This window comes from Taudactylus pleione, unplaced genomic scaffold, assembly GCF_031769625.1.
Source record: "Taudactylus pleione unplaced genomic scaffold, aTauple2 ptg000198l, whole genome shotgun sequence".
NCBI lineage: Eukaryota > Metazoa > Chordata > Amphibia > Anura > Myobatrachidae > Taudactylus > Taudactylus pleione.
In genome coordinates, this window is record NW_028284600.1 from 5,339,947 (window position 1) to 5,358,912 (window position 18,966).

At 46.8% G+C, this 18,966-nt stretch overlaps 1 protein-coding gene across 1 annotated transcript in view; it reads right to left on the reverse strand.

Moving 5' to 3' along the window:
• STK32C (serine/threonine kinase 32C) overlaps window positions 1-18,966 on the reverse strand; it is a 402,887-nt gene continuing 383,921 nt past the window's right edge. The window contains exons 10-12 of the mRNA XM_088476951.1: window positions 16,135-16,266; window positions 15,000-15,064; window positions 1-1,042 (exon numbers count right to left, since the gene is read on the reverse strand). Coding sequence (XP_088333077.1) covers window positions 889-1,042; window positions 15,000-15,064; window positions 16,135-16,266 — 351 coding nt within the window. The 3' untranslated portion in view covers window positions 1-888. The remainder of the gene's footprint in view (window positions 1,043-14,999; window positions 15,065-16,134; window positions 16,267-18,966) is intronic.

The window sequence follows — 18,966 nt, forward strand, 5'->3', positions numbered from 1 at the left end:
TTTAATTAAAAATTTTGTTTTGTTGAATAATTTTCCTAGAGACATGAGTAAGATTAACATTACGTAATATGCTGTTCGGTTCTTCTACATGGATCTTCAACATCTCTGTGTTGTATCCCAATTGCTAGCTGCAATGTGCCAGAGAAGTGGAGGTTTAAAATACCCCGACCATCGGTGGCATTGGTTAGACAGCTGCCAGAAGGATGAGCTTCTCCGAAATGGCAAGGGTCTCATTCTGAAGGCTAGGGGGCATCCTAGTTAAATAACTATATGGACAGAAATCACCTTTCATGAATACTGTTCTAGCCCTCAAAATTGGTTCCTCCACCATCTGTGCGTCATGGGTACTGTGTGAGAAGCAGACCAGTGATCCACAGCCAAAATACCCAGGCAATGCTGCTGACTGATGAGTTGTCCAGGGTGCTGAAACAAGTAGTGTCACATCTGAAAAACACTATTTGATTCCCTATCAAAAACTTCTTATGTCAAAACGTGTACATGTATCTGTAGTTTGTTGATTAATATTGACCCCCTTTGTCCGACAAGATACCCTAGTGCAGGAACTAGAAAAAGCACAAACATCTTGCATTAATAGAACGCAAGAGGGATATATTAAAAAAGGCATCTTATGTTATAACGTAACCAGTCCCAAGGTTCTGAGAACCGTCATGCTGTTCACTGTGATCATCCCTGTAAAAATCTCCAGTTATGTATATAAAGAGTTCAGAGTGACATAATTCCCAGGGATTCGGATTATAAAGAAAATAGAGTCAGATGTATTTCACTGTCACTGTGTGATTCTGTTTCATTAATGGTCCATTTATGCAACCTGAGCACAATATTCATGACCTCTACAGCTTCTGGATCATGTTCCCAGGAGCTGTATAACTAGTTGGCGCTGCCGCCAGGAGAACAGACTGAAGTGCACATGCTGAGGGTGGAACTTTCTGCTTCGTTTTCCGTGTCCGCTTCCACTTCTGCCTCCGCCTCGTCAGTTGACTCTTGGCCGGACTGAGCTCCTATATCGAGAGTCTTCTTTAGCCTAAGCAAAAGAGAAAGCGTTAATTGTATGGCACCTATACATAATACATAACAGAAAATGAAAATCATAAGGAATCAAAAAGGTACAAAATAGTCAACAGTAAAGTGTCTCTGTACCATAAATAACATTAACATACAGATATAGGGCTTCATTTAGTGTTGAGATTTCCACTCCCAACTGTAAGTGGACAAGTTATTTCTCTGGTATGTGGCACCACCATGGGGTACAATTGCACACTTGTAACGGGCCCCTGGATCCCAAGGAGTTCCTGGCCACTCAAGAGCCCACAGGTAGATCCATTTGCTCCTGACAAATGCAGGAGCAGACATGCGAATAGGAGCAGCTAGACGACACAGAAGAATGTAAGTGACTGTGGGCTGGAGTCAAAGGGATGCACGGGGCTTGGAGCTGGAGAGACACTGAGAGGCTGGAATGACAAAAGGGGGATGGACCTGGAGGGCTGATAGGACACAAGGGGGGTGGAGCTGGTGAGACCTGGGGGGACTGGAAGTTGGAGAGACACCGGGGGGCTGGAGCTATAGTGACATGGGGGATGGAGAGACACAAGGGGGCTCGAGATGGAGAGACAAAGGGTGGATGGAAAAACACAAAAGGGCTGGAGCAGGAGAGACACAGAGTGAAACTGGAGAGGCATAGGGGCGATACAGCCGGAGATCCACACTGGGTGTTAGAGCAGGAGAGGCACAGGTGGGATGAGGCAGGATACACAATTTAGCTGGAAAGAAACAGGAATGATGCTGGAGAGACACAGTTGGGCTGGAGCTGGATAGACACAGGGTAGCTGGAAAAACACAAGAGAATGAGGCTGGAGAGACTCACCAAGGAGGAACGGAGCTGGAGAGACCCAGGGGACTTGAGCTGGAGAACCACAGGGGGGCTGGAGTGACATAGGGGAATGAGGATGAAGAGACCTACCCAGAGGGACTGAAGCTGGAGAGAAACAGGGGTACTGGAGCTGGAGACACATAGAAAAATGAGGCTGGAGAGACCCAGGGGGCTGGAGACAGGGAGGATGAGGCTGGAGAGAACTGGGGGAAAGTGGCTGGAGATTATCCACAACTGACGGGACTAGAAGGAAATATGCTCAGCGGCAGAACTATTCATTAAGGCACCAATTCTAAAAGAAACCATATTACTGATACAAATGGCATGAAATGAGCAAAGGGATGGGTACGGGATGCCAGCGCTTGACATCCCAGTGGTCAGAATCCCAACCAGGTTACAATCCCGATGCCTCTAGGTAAATAAGCCTAATCCTACCCCTAATCCACACCGGTGCCTAAACCTAACCCTCCCCGCAGCCTAAACCTAACCCCCTCCTCCCGCAGCTTAAACCTCGCCCTCCCTCTAGTGCTTAACCCCAGTTCTTACCTCGGGATCCCGGCTATCGGGATGCTGGCGCTGGTATACTGATAAGTGTCGGGATTCTGAACGCCGGAATCCCAATGGTCAGGTTTAAATTGTTTGATCTGGGAAATGCATTATTTGCCATGCAGCAAAACTTCTGCTACTATGTATTATCTGGTTGAAACTCTGTTATATGATGATGCCATGGGTTATATTCCAATGGCAACAGGCCCCACTAAGCCCCTAACTGTGTGGAGTTTGTATATTCTCCCTGTGCTTGCATGGGTTTCCTCCGGGTGCTCCGGTTTCCTGCCACACTCCAAAAATATACTGGTAGGTTAATTGGCTCTCAACACAATTAACCCTAGTGTGTAAGTATGTGCATGTACATGTGGTAGGGAATATAGAGTGTAAGCTCCACTGGGGTAGGGACAGATGTAAATGGACATATATACTTTGTAAAGCGCTGCAGAATATGTGTGCGCTATATAAATAACTGGTTATAAATAAATAAATGAATAGACGTCTTCAGGACCATGTGATCTCCTACGTACATGAATAGTGAATACTGGGTCTGGATAGCAATTGCAAAGCTGCACACAGGCATAAACTGTAGTGTGGTGCATTCAGGCAGCTTTGCAATTGTGATCCTTGCAATAATGCAAATGCAGCAAGAGATGTACGACACCCCCTGCTACATTTGCGATCCTAGCACTGCGACCGAGGTCGCAGGCAGGGATCACCATCGCGCCCATCAGTGGTCAAAGATCACAAAGGTGGACAGCGCCGGGCGGCCTGACAGCTGAGTAAGCCTCAGCTTACTCAGGCTGGCCGGCTTGCGAGCCCAGAAGACTGAGTATGTCAACGCAGTCTCTGAGTTGGCCACTCCCGGAAAACGGGCCCCCCCCCCCTTTTCCAGGAACACCGGACACCCCACACCACCCCTTAAAAGCCCCTGCCTGTCAATCAGGCAGGGCATTCAAGGGCGAGCATGCGTGTTAGCAGGACCCGTTATGCACACTCACAGAAAGCGTCCTGCACATGCTCAGATTCCCGATAATCGCGTGCACTGCTCAATTAGCCCCACTGACTGAAGTCACCGTCTGTCCAAAGAGAAACAATTTCTTCAGAGGTTCTACGTTGCAGAAAAAATACATATAGGTAAGGAAGACTCTCAAGCCGACTGGCCTGTAGCTGCCGGGGACCCCAAAAACGTGTGTGTCCTGGGCCCCAATTCTGTTGCTGGCCCTGCTTGGTGCAAAAACACATTTCCTAGCTGGATTTATAACTGTAAATTAGGCCCCACAGTGTTTAAGCCCCAATTGTACAATATGTTTGCCCCTGGAAAACTGTTTCCATGGCTTATAGTGCTTACAGTGCTGTGACTGGACGTCTCACGTGACTGTCAGCTGGAATAGCCAATTGCAACAAAGTAAGGTAGTGAAGGAAGATGACACCACACTCTGGTCATGGTCATAAAGAGAGAGTCATCCGCAGCAAAATCATACTTACCTACTCTCCCGATTCGGCCGCTCCCGGCCCCTCGGAAAAGTAGATAAATCTCGGCGTCCCCCCTCTCCCCGGACCTCCCAGTGAATCCCAGACAATCCCCACAGCGATTCTCGCTGAATAGCCTCATCATGACCCCGGCCCCTGCTTCACAATGCAATAGGGGCGGGGCCAAAATGAAGTTATTCTGTGGTCATGCCCCCTGGTCCGCTCCCACTGCTGTGTAGTATCCCTGACCGTGCCCCCTTCAATCGCGCCACGCCCCCGTTTGTCCGACCTGGCTGTTCCCTCCTGGAGGGGGCTGCCAGAATGTTGGCAAGTATGAGCAAAACATATAACCAGGCATAGCTGCGGATTGGGCTGACATATCGTCCAAATCGGCCATTGTGTACCCACTATGCATGACCCTGCGCACTCCTGCGGGTCGTCCATCGGGGTCGTTCTGTCGGCCTGCATGTAGGGCCGATGGAACGACCCAGATGCCGATGCTGGCTTAGTGGACGGAGCCGGTGCCTGACATATCGGACATTTGGACACCACATCATGCAGTCTGTATCGACCGCCCGATATATATTGTGTGGTCAGGCGTCGCATCGTTGGGTACACACATTGACAAGTGTGTACCCAGCTGAAGACTGGCAAGGGCATGCAGTATGAAAAGAGGGAGGAGGTAAAAATATGGAGGCTGGTGTAGAGGGAGAAAAGCAATATAGGCAGATAATAAGGCTGTGCATACACTAACATACTTAGGTTAGAGAAGAGGGGGAATAACGGAAGTTATCCAGGTAGGGAGTGAGGACAAAGAGACACAACCATAAATTTGGCTTTTTTATTGGGCTTTTTAGGATTGGGTTGGGCTTGTTTTGGGCTTATTTTTTGCTTATAAATTGCTTGTTTTCCATTTCAGAGTTGGCAACACTGTCTACACAGTATGTGTTCAAGGTTTGGTTTATGCATACATTCAGTATTGGCTAGACTTGTTTTTGATCTTGGGACAAACCAGGGACAGCTCTGTGTACAGCTGGTAAAATATGCAGCTCATTGCTACTGGGCAGTAATCCAGTAATTTCCTGAATGTTTGTTATACTGTTTAAAATAAATGATACTGTAATTCTCCAGATTATATGAGATATACAGTTGTGTCCACAAACATCTTACCTCTGTGCGCTACGAGTCGCGTTAAGAAATAACACGTGAGTGCTGTGCGACTTGGTAGCGCCGAGCTTCTTTCTATGCAACGTTTTATCTTCAAATGCATCTTATTCGCAAAGTCATGCAAATAGGAAGCACAAGCAGGTTCAGATTAAAATGATATGTGGCATGCCTATAGTCTGTGTGCGACTGTGGGCTTGTATCTGCATGTGGTATGCTACGTTACAGTGTCAGCGACTGTAACACTAATGTAGTTTTTAGCATGCAGATACACCCGCAGCTGCACACAGAATATAGGCATGCCGCATGCAGATACTGTACACCCGCAGCTGCACACAGAATAAAGGCATGCCGCATGCAGATACTGTACACCCGCAGCTGCACACAGACTATAGGCATGCCGCATGCAGATACTGTACACCCGCAGCTGCACACAGAATATAGGCATGCCGCATGCAGATACTGTACACCCGCAGCTGCACACAGAATAAAGGCATGCCGCATGCAGATACTGTACACCCGCAGCTGCACACAGACTATAGGCATGCCGCATGCAGATACTGTACACCCGCAGCTGCACACAGAATATAGGCATGCCGCATGCAGATACTGTACACCCGCAGCTGCACACAGAATAAAGGCATGCCGCATGCAGATACTGTACACCCGCAGCTGCACACAGACTATAGGCATGCCGCATGCAGATACTGTACACCCGCAGCTGCACACAGAATAAAGGCATGCCGCATGCAGATACTGTACACCCGCAGCTGCACACAGACTATAGGCATGCCGCATGCAGATACTGTACACCCGCAGCTGCACACAGAATAAAGGCATGCCGCATGCAGATACTGTACACCCGCAGCTGCACACAGAATAAAGGCATGCCGCATGCAGATACTGTACACCCGCAGCTGCACACAGAATAAAGGCATGCCGCATGCAGATACTGTACACCCGCAGCTGCACACAGACTATAGGCATGCCGAATGCAGATACTGTACACCCGCAGCTGCACACAGAATAAAGGCATGCCGCATGCAGATACTGTACACCCGCAGCTGCATACAGAATAAAGGCATGCCGCATGCAGATACTGTACACCCGCAGCTGCACACAGACTATAGACATGCCGCATGCAGATACTGTACACCCGCAGCTGCACACAGACTATAGGCATGCCGCATGCAGATACTGTACACCCGCAGCTGCACACAGAATAAAGGCATGCCGCATGCAGATACTGTACACCCGCAGCTGCACACAGACTATAGGCATGCCGCATGCAGATACTGTACACCCGCAGCTGCACACAGACTATAGGCATGCCGCATGCAGATACTGTACACCCGCAGCTGCACACAGACTATAGGCATGCCGCATGCAGATACTGTACACCCGCAGCTGCACACAGACTATAGGCATGCCGCGTGCAGATACTGTACACCCGCAGCTGCACACAGACTATAGGCATGCCGCGTGCAGATACTGTACACCCGCAGCTGCACACAGACTATAGGCATGCCGCATGCAGATACTGTACACCCGCAGCTGCACACAGACTATACGCATGCCGCATGCAGATACTGTACACCCGCAGCTGCACACAGACTATACGCATGCCGCATGCAGATACTGTACACCCGCAGCTGCACACAGACTATAGGCATGCCGCATGCAGATACTGTACACCCGCAGCTGCACACAGAATAAAGGCATGCCGCATGCAGATACTGTACACCCGCAGCTGCACACAGACTATAGGCATGCCGCGTGCAGATACTGTACACCCGCAGCTGCACACAGACTATAGGCATGCCGCGTGCAGATACTGTACACCCGCAGCTGCACACAGACTATAGGCATGCCGCATATCATTTTAATCAGAAGCTGCTTGTGTGCTCTATTCACATCGCTTTGCAAATAAGACGCATTTGAAGGTAAAAAAAGTCGCACAAAATGACCCTCGGCGCTACTGAGTCACGCCATGGCAAAACTAGAAAGGCTGTTTAACACGCAAGTAAGAAGTATGTGGACACATCTGTACATAGTATTAGTTTGGAAATACACATTTGTTTAGCAGGCGCAAAGGACAGAAATGTTCTATATAGCAATTAAACAGTGGGCATTCTTGCAGCATTAGATGATTTAGTAACCTTACAAACTATGTTATATTGCTTTTTTTTTATTAAAGTGATATTTCCCCCTTTAAAAAAAATATGTTCCCTGTGACATAGTGACATTTCCTGTAAACCTTGTTTCTGAGACTATTATATTATAATCTATAGACTGGGTACAGGATAACGCTCTATGTGCTCAGATTTTAATTATTACAACCTAATTACTTCAATGCTTAGTCAGATGTGCAGCTAGCTTGCCATGTACGGATTAGGTCATTAACATGTGATGGCTGCCAGTACTGGGGACAATGATTCAATTACCGAGAAACATTATTCTATTACCGGGAAACATTATTCTATTACCAGCCTACTAGAAGGGAGGAAGTATCAGGCAGAGCTGGACACAGATCGCCTTCAGGCGGAATAATTGTTGTGAATGTGAAGATCTCTTTATTCTTGTACAGTACTAAGTATATATAGCAGAGGAGCAAAGCACTAGACCTGAAAACTGCAAAATGTGTAATTTATGATGTGAAAAGTTGCACGCAAAATTACTATTTCCACCTATATTCATAGCTCGAGATGCGTTCCAGTCGGCATTCTATATATATATATATATATATATATATATATAATCCAATGTCCTGACTGACTGACTCATCAACGCCCAGCCCAGACTCCTGGACCTAGCAACATGCAAATCGGGGAATATGGGCCTGATTCAGACCCACTCGCGAGCGGCTGTCCGCTTGCAAGTGGGTCGATGTTATGCACTGAGCATGTGCACGACGGAGGGAGCTCCGTCCTGCGCATGCGCCAGACGCGACGAGCGAAGGAAAGTCCTTCGCTCGTTGTGTCCGATCAAAGGGGGCGTGCTGTCAATGTTGATTGACAGCACGCCCCCTTTGGTAGGCGTGCCGGGGGCGTGCCTCCCTGACGGGGGCGTTCCCACGGGAACGCCTCCCGTCAGAAGCCGGCCCACTGACATCACTAGTGATGTCAGTGGGAGTGATTTCGGCTCTGATAGAGCCAAAATCACTCCGGAGCTTGCGGTTGAAAACCTCAACCGCAGGCTCCGGCTCGCAATTTCGATGGTCGCGATGGTCTCGACCATCGCGGCCATCAAAAAGCACGCTCGTATAGCCTGTGGGTGGTGACCCACAGCTATACGAGCGTCCAGGAGGACGCTCCATGAAAATGGAGCCCGGCCCTCATTCAGAGCGTGCGCTCTGCTCAGAGCGTACGGCTCTGAATGAGGGCCTATATTCCTTCCATGATGTAGGTACTCACTATATAGGGATTTTTTTTTAATTCGACTCCTAAGCGGGTGAAAAGGGCTAAAATGTTTCCTCCCCCTGGCAATGTCCTGAATGACTGTCTCATCGTGCCTGAATATTCAAACACCAACTGTCACTCCAAGTGCTGCCAAACATCACTGGCAGTTGGTGTGGCACCCCTATTTGAATAGTGATGGAAGGAAATGTGTTACTACACAGGTATGGGAGGAGAGTGTGTTAGTACGGGTTTGTGGGAAGGATTGTGTTACTACAGAGGTAAGAGAGGAAAATGTGTTACAATAGCAGTGAGAGGGGAATGTGTTACTATAGAGGTAAGGGAGGGGAATGTGATTCTATAAAGGTGAGGGAAGGGAATTTGTAACTACATAGGTATGGGAGGGGAATGCGTTACTACACAGGTATAGGAGGGGAATGTGTTATTACAGATATAGGAGGGAAGGGAATATGTAACTACACAGGTACGGGAGGGGAATGCGTTACTACACAGGTGAGGGAGGGGAATGTGTTACTACACAGGTGAGGGAGGGGAATGTAAAATGGGTTACCTCGGGGGGAGGAAAGGAAATGTGTTACAACACGGACAAGGACGGGGAATGTATTACTACAGGGTTGAGTGGGGTGTGTTACAGAGGTGAGGGAGGGGAATAAGTTTCTACAGGTGTGAGTGTAATGTGTTACTACAGAGGTGAGGGAGAGGAATGTGTTAGTACAGGGGTGAGCAGGGTAATGTGTTACTACAGAGGTGAGGGAGTGGAATGTGTTACTACAGAGGTGAGGGAGGGTAATGTCTTACTAAATTAGTGAGGGAGGGGATGTATTACTATAGAGGTGAAGGATTAATGTGTTACTGGAGTGGTGAGATGGACATGGAAACAGTAAATATCTAAGGTATACCCGAGTGAAACACATCAGCTAGTAGTAGCATATGTAGTTATGCCAGGTACACGTCAAAGACACAAATGCCCCCTTCCTGCCCTGTTCTGCCCATTCAGACACAGGCAAGTGGCAGAAGCACACAAATCTGCATGGGCCCATATACCGTACATCATACTGACCTACTTTTAAAATCTTCTCTCCAGGAGAAGCCCGGAGTGGAGATACAGCTGAGCACTTTAGAGGGCTGGGCCGGACGCTCGCATCATTAGGCCACTCCCATCACACAAAATGCAGCGAATATCAATTCTGTGAAAAGGGGTGGAGCTAAAACAGCTTAATTTTAGGCCGTCCCTGTGGACCCTCAATTCCTGGTATTATCTCCCCATCCTGCCCAATTCACTAGGAAGTTGGAGGGATGCAGAAGATCCAGCCACTCTTCTGGGAATGAGCACTATTCTGTGCATGTAGTGCAAAATCACACAAGATACGGTACGCCAACTGGCGCAGTATTCTCTCTGCATCAGCCCCATTGTGTTCATGTAAAGTAGGAACTGAAAGAAACATCTCACACTGGTGAAAAGGAAACCTGCACCAAGTGTAAAATATAGGTCTTACATCACAGAAACAGCGAAGGTCATTTTGCTTAACATGTGACTCAACGGTCTTTGGAATAGTGAAAGCTCCACACTGCAGACTAGAACATTATCCATGTACGGCTAAGGGTGTGGTAACAATGTATCTGCCCCCAGATCCATCTACACACATGAGAGTTCATTTATAGGCTGAATCAATAATCAGGAGAATGTAGCCTAGCAATGACATCACATTTTCCAAGTCAATTGATAGGTTGTCCATATAGTTGCTCCATTGAATAACGCTGTACTTTGTGCAGTACAGTAGAACCATTCTACATCTTACCTTGTGCAATACAGTAGCACCACTGTACATCTTACCTTGTGCAGTACAGTAGCACCATTCTACATCTTACCTTTGCAGTACAATAGCACCATTCTACATCTTACCTTGTGCAGAACAGTAACACCACTGTACATCTTACCTTGTGCAATACAGCAGCACCATTCTACATCTTACCTTGTACAATACAGCAGCACCATTCTACATCTTACCTTGTGCAATACAGCAGCACCATTCTACATCTTACCTTGTGCAATACAGCAGCACCATTCTACATCTTACCTTGTACAATACAGCAGCACCATTCTACATCTTACCTTGTGCAGTACAATAGCACCATTCTACATCTTACCTTGTGCAATACAGCAGCACCATTCTACATCTTACCTTGTACAATACAGCAGCACCATTCTACATCTTACCTTGTGCAGTACAATAGCACCATTGTACATCTTACCTTGTGCAATACAGCAGCACCATTCTACATCTTACCTTGTACAATACAGCAGCACCATTCTACATCTTACCTTGTGCAATACAGCTGCACCATTCTACATCTTACCTTGTGCGGTACAGTAGCACCATTCTACATCTTACCTTGTGCAGTACAATAGCACCATTCTACATCTTACCTTGTGCAATACAGCAGCACCATTCTACATCTTACCTTGTGCAATACAGCTGCACCATTCTACATCTTACCTTGTGCGGTACAGTAGCACCATTCTACATCTTACCTTGTGCAGTACAATAGCACCATTCTACATCTTACCTTGTGCAATACAATAACACCATAGTACATCTTACCTTGTGCAATACAGCAGCACCATTCTACATCTTACCTTGTGCAATACAATAACACCATTCTACATCTTACCTTGTGCAATACAGCAGCACCATTCTACATCTTACCTTGTGCAATACAATAACACCATTGTACATCTTACCTTGTGCAATACAGCAGCACCATTCTACATCTTACCTTGTGCGGTACAGTAGCACCATTCTACATCTTACCTTGGGCAGTACAATAGCACCATTCTACATCTTACCTTGTGCAATACAGTAACACCATTGTACATCTTACCTTGTGCAATACAGCAGCACCATTCTACATCTTACCTTGTGCGGTACAGTAGCACCATTGTACATCTTACCTTGTGCAATACAGCAGCACCATTCTACATCTTACCTTGTGCAGTACAGTAGCACCATTCTACATCTTACCTTGTGCGATACAGTAACACCATTGTACATCTTACCTTGTGCAATACAGCAGCACCATTCTACATCTTACCTTGTGCGGTACAGTAGCACCATTCTACATCTTACCTTGTGCAGTACAATAGCACCATTCTACATCTTACCTTGTGCAATACAGTAACACCATTGTACATCTTACCTTGTGCAATACAGCAACACCATTCTACATCTTACCTTGTGCAGTACACCTGCGCACGCAGGGGGGGTTTCCGAGTACCTAGAAACCCCCCCTGTCCGACCTGGTGAGCAGCGCTGCTGCTGAACAAAATATTATTTTTTTTCAAAGATTGACACTGCCTGGGCTGGCTGTAGGGGGAGCTGCACCGGGCAAGCTCCTCCCAGTCAGTCCCCAGGCCGGGCACCGTGATCCGGATGACTCAGCGCCTCATGCCGCCCTGGACACACTGTCACTGCCAGCCAGGGCCGCCATCAGGGGGGACTGCCGGGCCTAAAGTCCCGGGCCCGGACAGAAAGGGGGCCCGGAAGGCAGCACAGTTGATAAGCGCCAGCGGCATATTGCAGGATGTGCCGCAAGCCAATCAGGAGCCGCTGCAGCGGCGGCTGGCTTCAAATGCAAAATAGTACTGTTACCCGGGCCCCTCTATCCGGGAGAGTGTTTGCGGCAGCAGCGTGCTTAAAGCAGAAGCCGCAGTCTGCAACCGCCAGCCAGCTGGAAGAGGGCAGCCTGCCGAGAGGACAACAGCCAGGGGAGAGGGAGGAAGAGCAGCAGCGGCGGGGGTGATAGCAAAAGGGAGAAGAATAAGTCTGCATCCGCTGCTGCTCGATGGTGAAGACCTCAGAGGAGCAGGAGATGGTGCAGGGGATCCAGCTTCCTTTCCAGCTTTTCCAGTGGTACAGACAGACCAGGTACAGTGCCTTCTGCTTTCACACCCTCACCCTGCTTTCCCACCCTCTCTCCCACCTTCACCCTGCTCTCCCACCCTCTCTCCCACCTTCACCCTGCTCTCCCACCCTCTCTCCCACCTTCACCCTCTCTCCCACCTGCTCTCCCACTCTCACCCTGCTCTCCCACCCGCTCTCCCACATTCACCCCTCTCTTCCACCCTCTCTCCCACATTCACCCCTCTCTTCCACCCTCTCTCCCACCCTGCTTTCCCACCCTCACCCCGTCCCACACCGCACTCTCACACCCTCACCCTGCTCTATCACCATCACTTCTACTGTATATTATAGATTGACATGTTAACACCCACAGCCTAAACTTTGATATATTTTTTTTAACTGGTTCACGCACATTACCACAGCAATGCCCCCCCCCCATACCCATGGGGGGGCCCTGCTTATTTTGTGAGTCCCGGGCCCAACAATCTCTGATGGCAGCCCTGCTGCCAGCTGCTATGGAGTTACAGAGCTGTCAGTCGCAAGACATAGGTGGCCGCCGCCGGATGCCGCCCCGCCCGGGGGGGATAATATTTATTGTTTAAGCGGCAGATGACTCAGACTGACTGAGTACTGCTGTATGTCGGGGGAGCGCCGGAGGTCTTGCGGGCGTTGGCGGCGTGGGGTGGGGGCTGGGAGTAATATTTTTTGAATGCTGGCCATTTTCTGCTGCTCTGTTTATGGGGGGGGGGCAGCCAGGAGGGGATAATATGTATTAATATCATTCCATTTGACTGCTCCATGTATTTGCCGTGGGGGGATGGAGGGGGGAGGATACTATTTATTAGATTATGCAGAGCTGTCTGCTGTATGTTATTCCAGGGGTGTGGGGGGTTGGGAGGATACTAGTTTTTAGATTATGCAGAGCTGTCTACTGTATGTTATTTCCGGGGGGGTGGAGGAATGGGAGGAATCCTCCCATCCCCCCACACCCCTGGAATAACATACAGCAGACAGCTCTGCATAATCTAATAAATATTATCCTCCCATCCCCCACCCACTGGGAATAGCAGACAGCTGGCATAATCTAATAAATAGTATCCTCCTATTAAAACTCTTGAAGTACACAATTAAGTGTATGTTGCAGGCTTATTCTGGTTAGACGTTTTTGTCATTGGGTCTGTAACCAATTATTTGGAAACCCCCCTTTCAAAATCCTGCGTTTGCCACTGCAATACAGTAACACCATTCTACATCTTACCTTGTGCAATACAGTAACACCATTCTACATCTTACCTTGTGCAATACAGTAACACCATTCTACATCTTACCTTGTGCAATACAGTAACACCATTCTACATCTTACCTTGTGCAATACAGTAACACCATTCTACATCTTACCTTGTGCAATACAGCAGCACCATTCTACATCTTACCTTGTGCAATACAGTAGCACCATTGTACACCGTACCTTGTGCAGTACAGTAGCACCATTCTACATCTTACCTTGTGCGGTACAGTAGCACCATTGTACACCTTACCTTGTGCAGTACAGTAGCACCATTGTACACCTTACCTTGTGCAGTACAGTAGCACCATTCTACATCTTACCTTGTGCGGTACAGTAGCACCATTGTACACCTTACCTTGTGCAGTACAGTAACACCATTGTACACCTTACCTTGTGCAGTACAGTGGCACCATTCTACATCTTACCTTGTGCGGTACAGTAACACCATTGTACACCTTACCATGTGCAGTACAGTGGCACCATTCTACATCTTACCTTGTGCGGTACAGTAACACCATTGTACACCTTACCTTGTGCAGTACAGTGGCACCATTCTACATCTTACCTTGTGCGGTACAGTGGCACCATTGTACATCTTACCTTATGCAGTACAGCAGCACCATTGTATACCTTACCTTATGCAGTACAGTAACACCATTGTACATCTTACCTTGTGCATGTAAGCACAATGCAGAAATAAATAATATTTTGTTTTGTGGGGAAGGTTTGTGTGTCTTATGCCGCAGTCACACCTATATGCAAATTTCTAGTATAAGTCTTTCCCTAGTGTACAAGGGTGCGTCTGAATGTGCAAGGTCTGAGATGCCCACTTCGTGCATCTTTAAACGCCGCCATCAGACGCACCATGGAAACTTTCACCTCCCCCATGCTAAGTGCAGAACCTCCGTCACAGTATGGCCTCCAATGTGATCGATTAAGCGTCTGAGTTTGCAACCAACTCTGCGACACTCCCATCAGACGGGGCATCTCCATGCGTCTGAATAACCACCGTCCACTCACGGCCCAGGAATGCCCAATACATTTGAGGCCGTGCCTGTGACTCTCTGTGGGGGGCATGCGCTGTGCGACTTAGATGCATATGAATATCAGCACTGTGTGAGACTCAGCCCCAGCATGTTGTGTGGAGGGGAGCATTGCCTTTTCTGTACAGCTAAATAATAAGGGAAACGGAGGGGAGAACATCAGGGGAGTAAATTACATGCAGAATATTATATCTTTTGATATCTTTCTGTAAATTGCAATCATTAACTGCTACACAGTATTTTTCCTTTGAAAAAAAACGCCCAGGGGATCTCACTTACTTTTCACGGTTGAAAATGACAAACTCTTGTTGGATTGCATCCAGGCATTCCTGCAGGAAGTCATCCTGTTAACGGAAAGTCATCAACATGATTTAACTAACTGGGGAAAAACGCAACCTAATAAACAGCGCATGTGATGGCTTAAAAGACTACATAAACATTATGGTAAGAGAAGTGTAGCGATTATCTACATTTAAGTGGAGATTAATCAAAGCTTGGTGAGAGATAAAGTTTAGAGAGATAAAGTATCACAAAAATTGGCTCCTAAAGGTAGGTACGCACTGGACGATGTGTACCGAAACAGTGTGTCGGGCTGACATATCGCACTGCGGGTACACATCAGAACGATGTGATGAACGACGAAACAACCACTCATTCCGTCCTTCATTAACATGACTGAGGCCGCATGCAATATTGTCAGTTTGGATGTGCAGCACATCAAACCTGACGCCGTCACATGCGACCACGGGAGCACGCCTATCGTGCATATACACGGCATGATTTGCCGTTACGATTTGGCCAAATCGGCCAAATCTGAACGACATCGTACCAGTGTGTACCCGGCGTAACTGTCATTTTTTTAATCGCCCCATTTATCAACGAGTTTTAGCATTTACCACGGGTAATAAATGGTGCTCCAACCAATCAGCTCTCAACTGTCATTTTTCAAACAGATGACAGTTGGGAGCTGATTGGCTGGAGCACCATGATAAAACTTGTTGATAAATGAGACCCACAGCCTGTAGAGTGACAGTTAGCAGCCAATTGGTTGGTTCTTTGTCTCTCTCCACTTTATCTCCCTCCAAGGTTTGATACATTTCACCCTATAGAAAAGATTTATATGGCAAAGGAACATAAATCTTATATAAAGACCTGTCTGTGCTATTAGTATGGCCAGAGCCAGATTAACAACAGGGTAGCCAGGGTGGTCACCCAGGAGCCCCCACACACTAGGGACCCCCACGCAAATAGCTACATCACCAGTTTGAGGGCATTGCGGCATTTGTGAAGTGGGGTTTCTGTGTGGAATAATGTGAACTGGGGACACTATCAGTATAAAGGAATAAAACACACTGGAATAAAGTCAGAGGTCAGGAGCGTGTAATATTGTACATAGAGCAGCTGCTGCACTTACTGACTGAGAGCTGTCTTTACTGTTATCCCTGGACTTGTTTTTCGCCAGTCGTTTCTTCTTTTTATGGAGCGGCCTGGATTCTAAGATCATCTCTTCAAGCTCAAAGGTAGGATCGCAATGTAGCCTGCCTTTCTGTAAGGAAGAAAGGACTAATAACAAGAGGCTAAAGCAGAGTTTTAAAGAAGTCTACAGAACATATAAATAGAAGCGTTGGGTACAGGATCCTGACTATCAGGAATCCGAAGGTCACAATACCAACAGCGGCATCCCCACAGTCAGAATATGACCGATTTCTTTAAGTATTATAACCCTTATTCCCCCCCCCCCGCATCTTAACCCTAACCCTCCCCCCCACAGCCAAACCCTCTGGTCCTGCAGCCTAAACTTAACCATCCTCCTAACCCAAGTCTCCCTCTGGCCCTAATACGTACCTCCACAATATGTTGGGTTTCTGACACTCAGGATGCTGACTACATCCCAAATGGACAGAAACCTCCCGTGGAGCAGAAGGGCAACACATGTGTGTGAGAGCGAGCTACTGAGCATGCAGGGGGGACAGAACTCAGCAAATTTTACCCTAATACCTATAGCAATATATATATATATATATATATATATATATCTATATCAAGAAAGAAGAGAAAGGGCGCTCTAGTGTACAAAATATAAAATATATTAAAGTACAAAATGTGTAAATATCACAAACTGAATAATTAAAAAATCAGCGATTAATGCAGCAATGGAGCTACTTCAATGATCAATCCTAGATGTCGACACAAAGGATGAATCTCCCTTTCGTTTCCCAGAGAGTAGATTTATTGAGTCCTTTGTTGGTCTTTAAATGATTTTGTAGAGGTCATAAATCCTGTTTTCAGGGTTAGCAATGATTCCTTGTAATATTGCTGAAAAATACCCTTCCACCAAAAATACACCCAAACAGGCCAAAAGGCCACTATTATTATTTGAATAAAACACCTCAATCTCAATAAAAAAGAACAATATTTATTCAATAAAATCAGTGAATCTGATGAGCTTACATCAAACACTAGTCAAAATACGATGGAGACCCAACGCGTTTCGTCCCCACATGGGACTTCATCAGGGGTACATCTGGAAGTTTACGCATGTTTGCTAATGAGTCACTATTTTATTATGTATATACCGAGAGACTATCCTCTTGGTTATTTACACATTTACATATTATCATGCTATAGGTTTTGCATGCTAGTGTTAATATTAACAGCTGATATTATGTGTTTTTCTAGAGGATTATTGCTTCTGAGCAATCCTTACCTGGGAGTATAAATCCATCCACTATATGAAGTGCGTCTACTCCAGTTTATTCTCCGCAAACAGATCTTAGGATCGTTTGATCAGTGTTCACATTTTCCTGACTATTAATAGGACTGATAATACAGTCATTTGATGGTATGTATAATCATTGTCTCTGTATGTGTCAATATGCAAACTATAAGCAATTAAGATGATTATTAGGCTGATTTCTGTGCTGTTACCCTTCACTTATATGCATCCATTTATGTTTTATAAGATGTACCCCTGATGAAGTCCCATGTGGGGACGAAATGCGTTGGGTCTCCATCGTATTTTGACTAGTGTTTGATGTAAGCTCATCAGATTCACTGATTTTATTGAATAAATATTGTTCTTTTATATTGAGATTGAGGTGTTTTATTCAAATAATAATAGTGGCCTTTTGGCCTGTTTGGGTGTATTTTTGGTGGAAGGGTATTTTTCAGCAATATTACAAGGAATCATTGCTAACCCTGAAAACAGGATTCATGACCTCTACAAAATCATTTAAAGACCAACAAAGGACTCAATAAATCTACTCTCTGGGAAACGAAAGGGAGATTCATCCTTTGTGTCGACATCTAGGACTGATCATTGAAGTAGCTTCATTGCTGCATTAATTGTTGATTTTTTAATTATTCAGTTTGTGTTATTTACACATTTTGTATTTTAATATATTTTATATTTTGAACATTAGAGCGCCCTTTCTCTTCTTTCTTGGTTTCCATTTCCCTCCATATCTGTCTAATAGAGATATTAGGTGAAAGGTGCAGCTATCCACTATTAGATTTAAGTGTTGGTTACGTATCAGTATCATCAATAGTTTTAGCGCAAATAATAGGGTATCTTTGTGTGTATATATATTCATACAATAACCTTGACTATTCTTCTGTGGAATCCGAACATTGGAGATCCGAGTCATGAGCTCCGTCTTCCGTCTCCCTCCGCGCTTTATACAGCAAGGCGGACAGCGGCGGGAGTGGGGATTCAGGTAGGTTTTTTTTTATGTGTGTGTGTGTAAGGGGGCATTACTGGGAGGCATACTACTACTGGGAGCCTGCTAAGGGGGGGCACTACTACTACTGGGGGCCTGCTAAGTGGGGCATACTACTACTACTGGGGACATGCTAAGGGGGGGCACTACTACTACTGGGGGGCCTGCTAAGGGGGGCATACTACTACTGGGGACCTGCTAAGGGGGGCACTACTACTACTGGGGGCCTGCTAAGGGGGGGCATACTACTACTGGGGGCCTGCTACCGGGGGGCACTACTAATGGGGGCCTGCTAAGGAGGGGCATACTACTACTGGGGGGCACTGCTACTGGGGGGCACTGCTACTTGGGGCATGCTAATGGGGGCACTACTACTGGGGGCACTACTACTGGGGGCCTGCTAATGGGGGGACTACTAATGGGGGGCATACTACAGGGGGCTTACTACTACTGGGGGCACTGCATAGGGGGCCCTACTACTAAGGGGACTGCATAGGGGGCACCACTGGGGGCATTACTACTGTGGG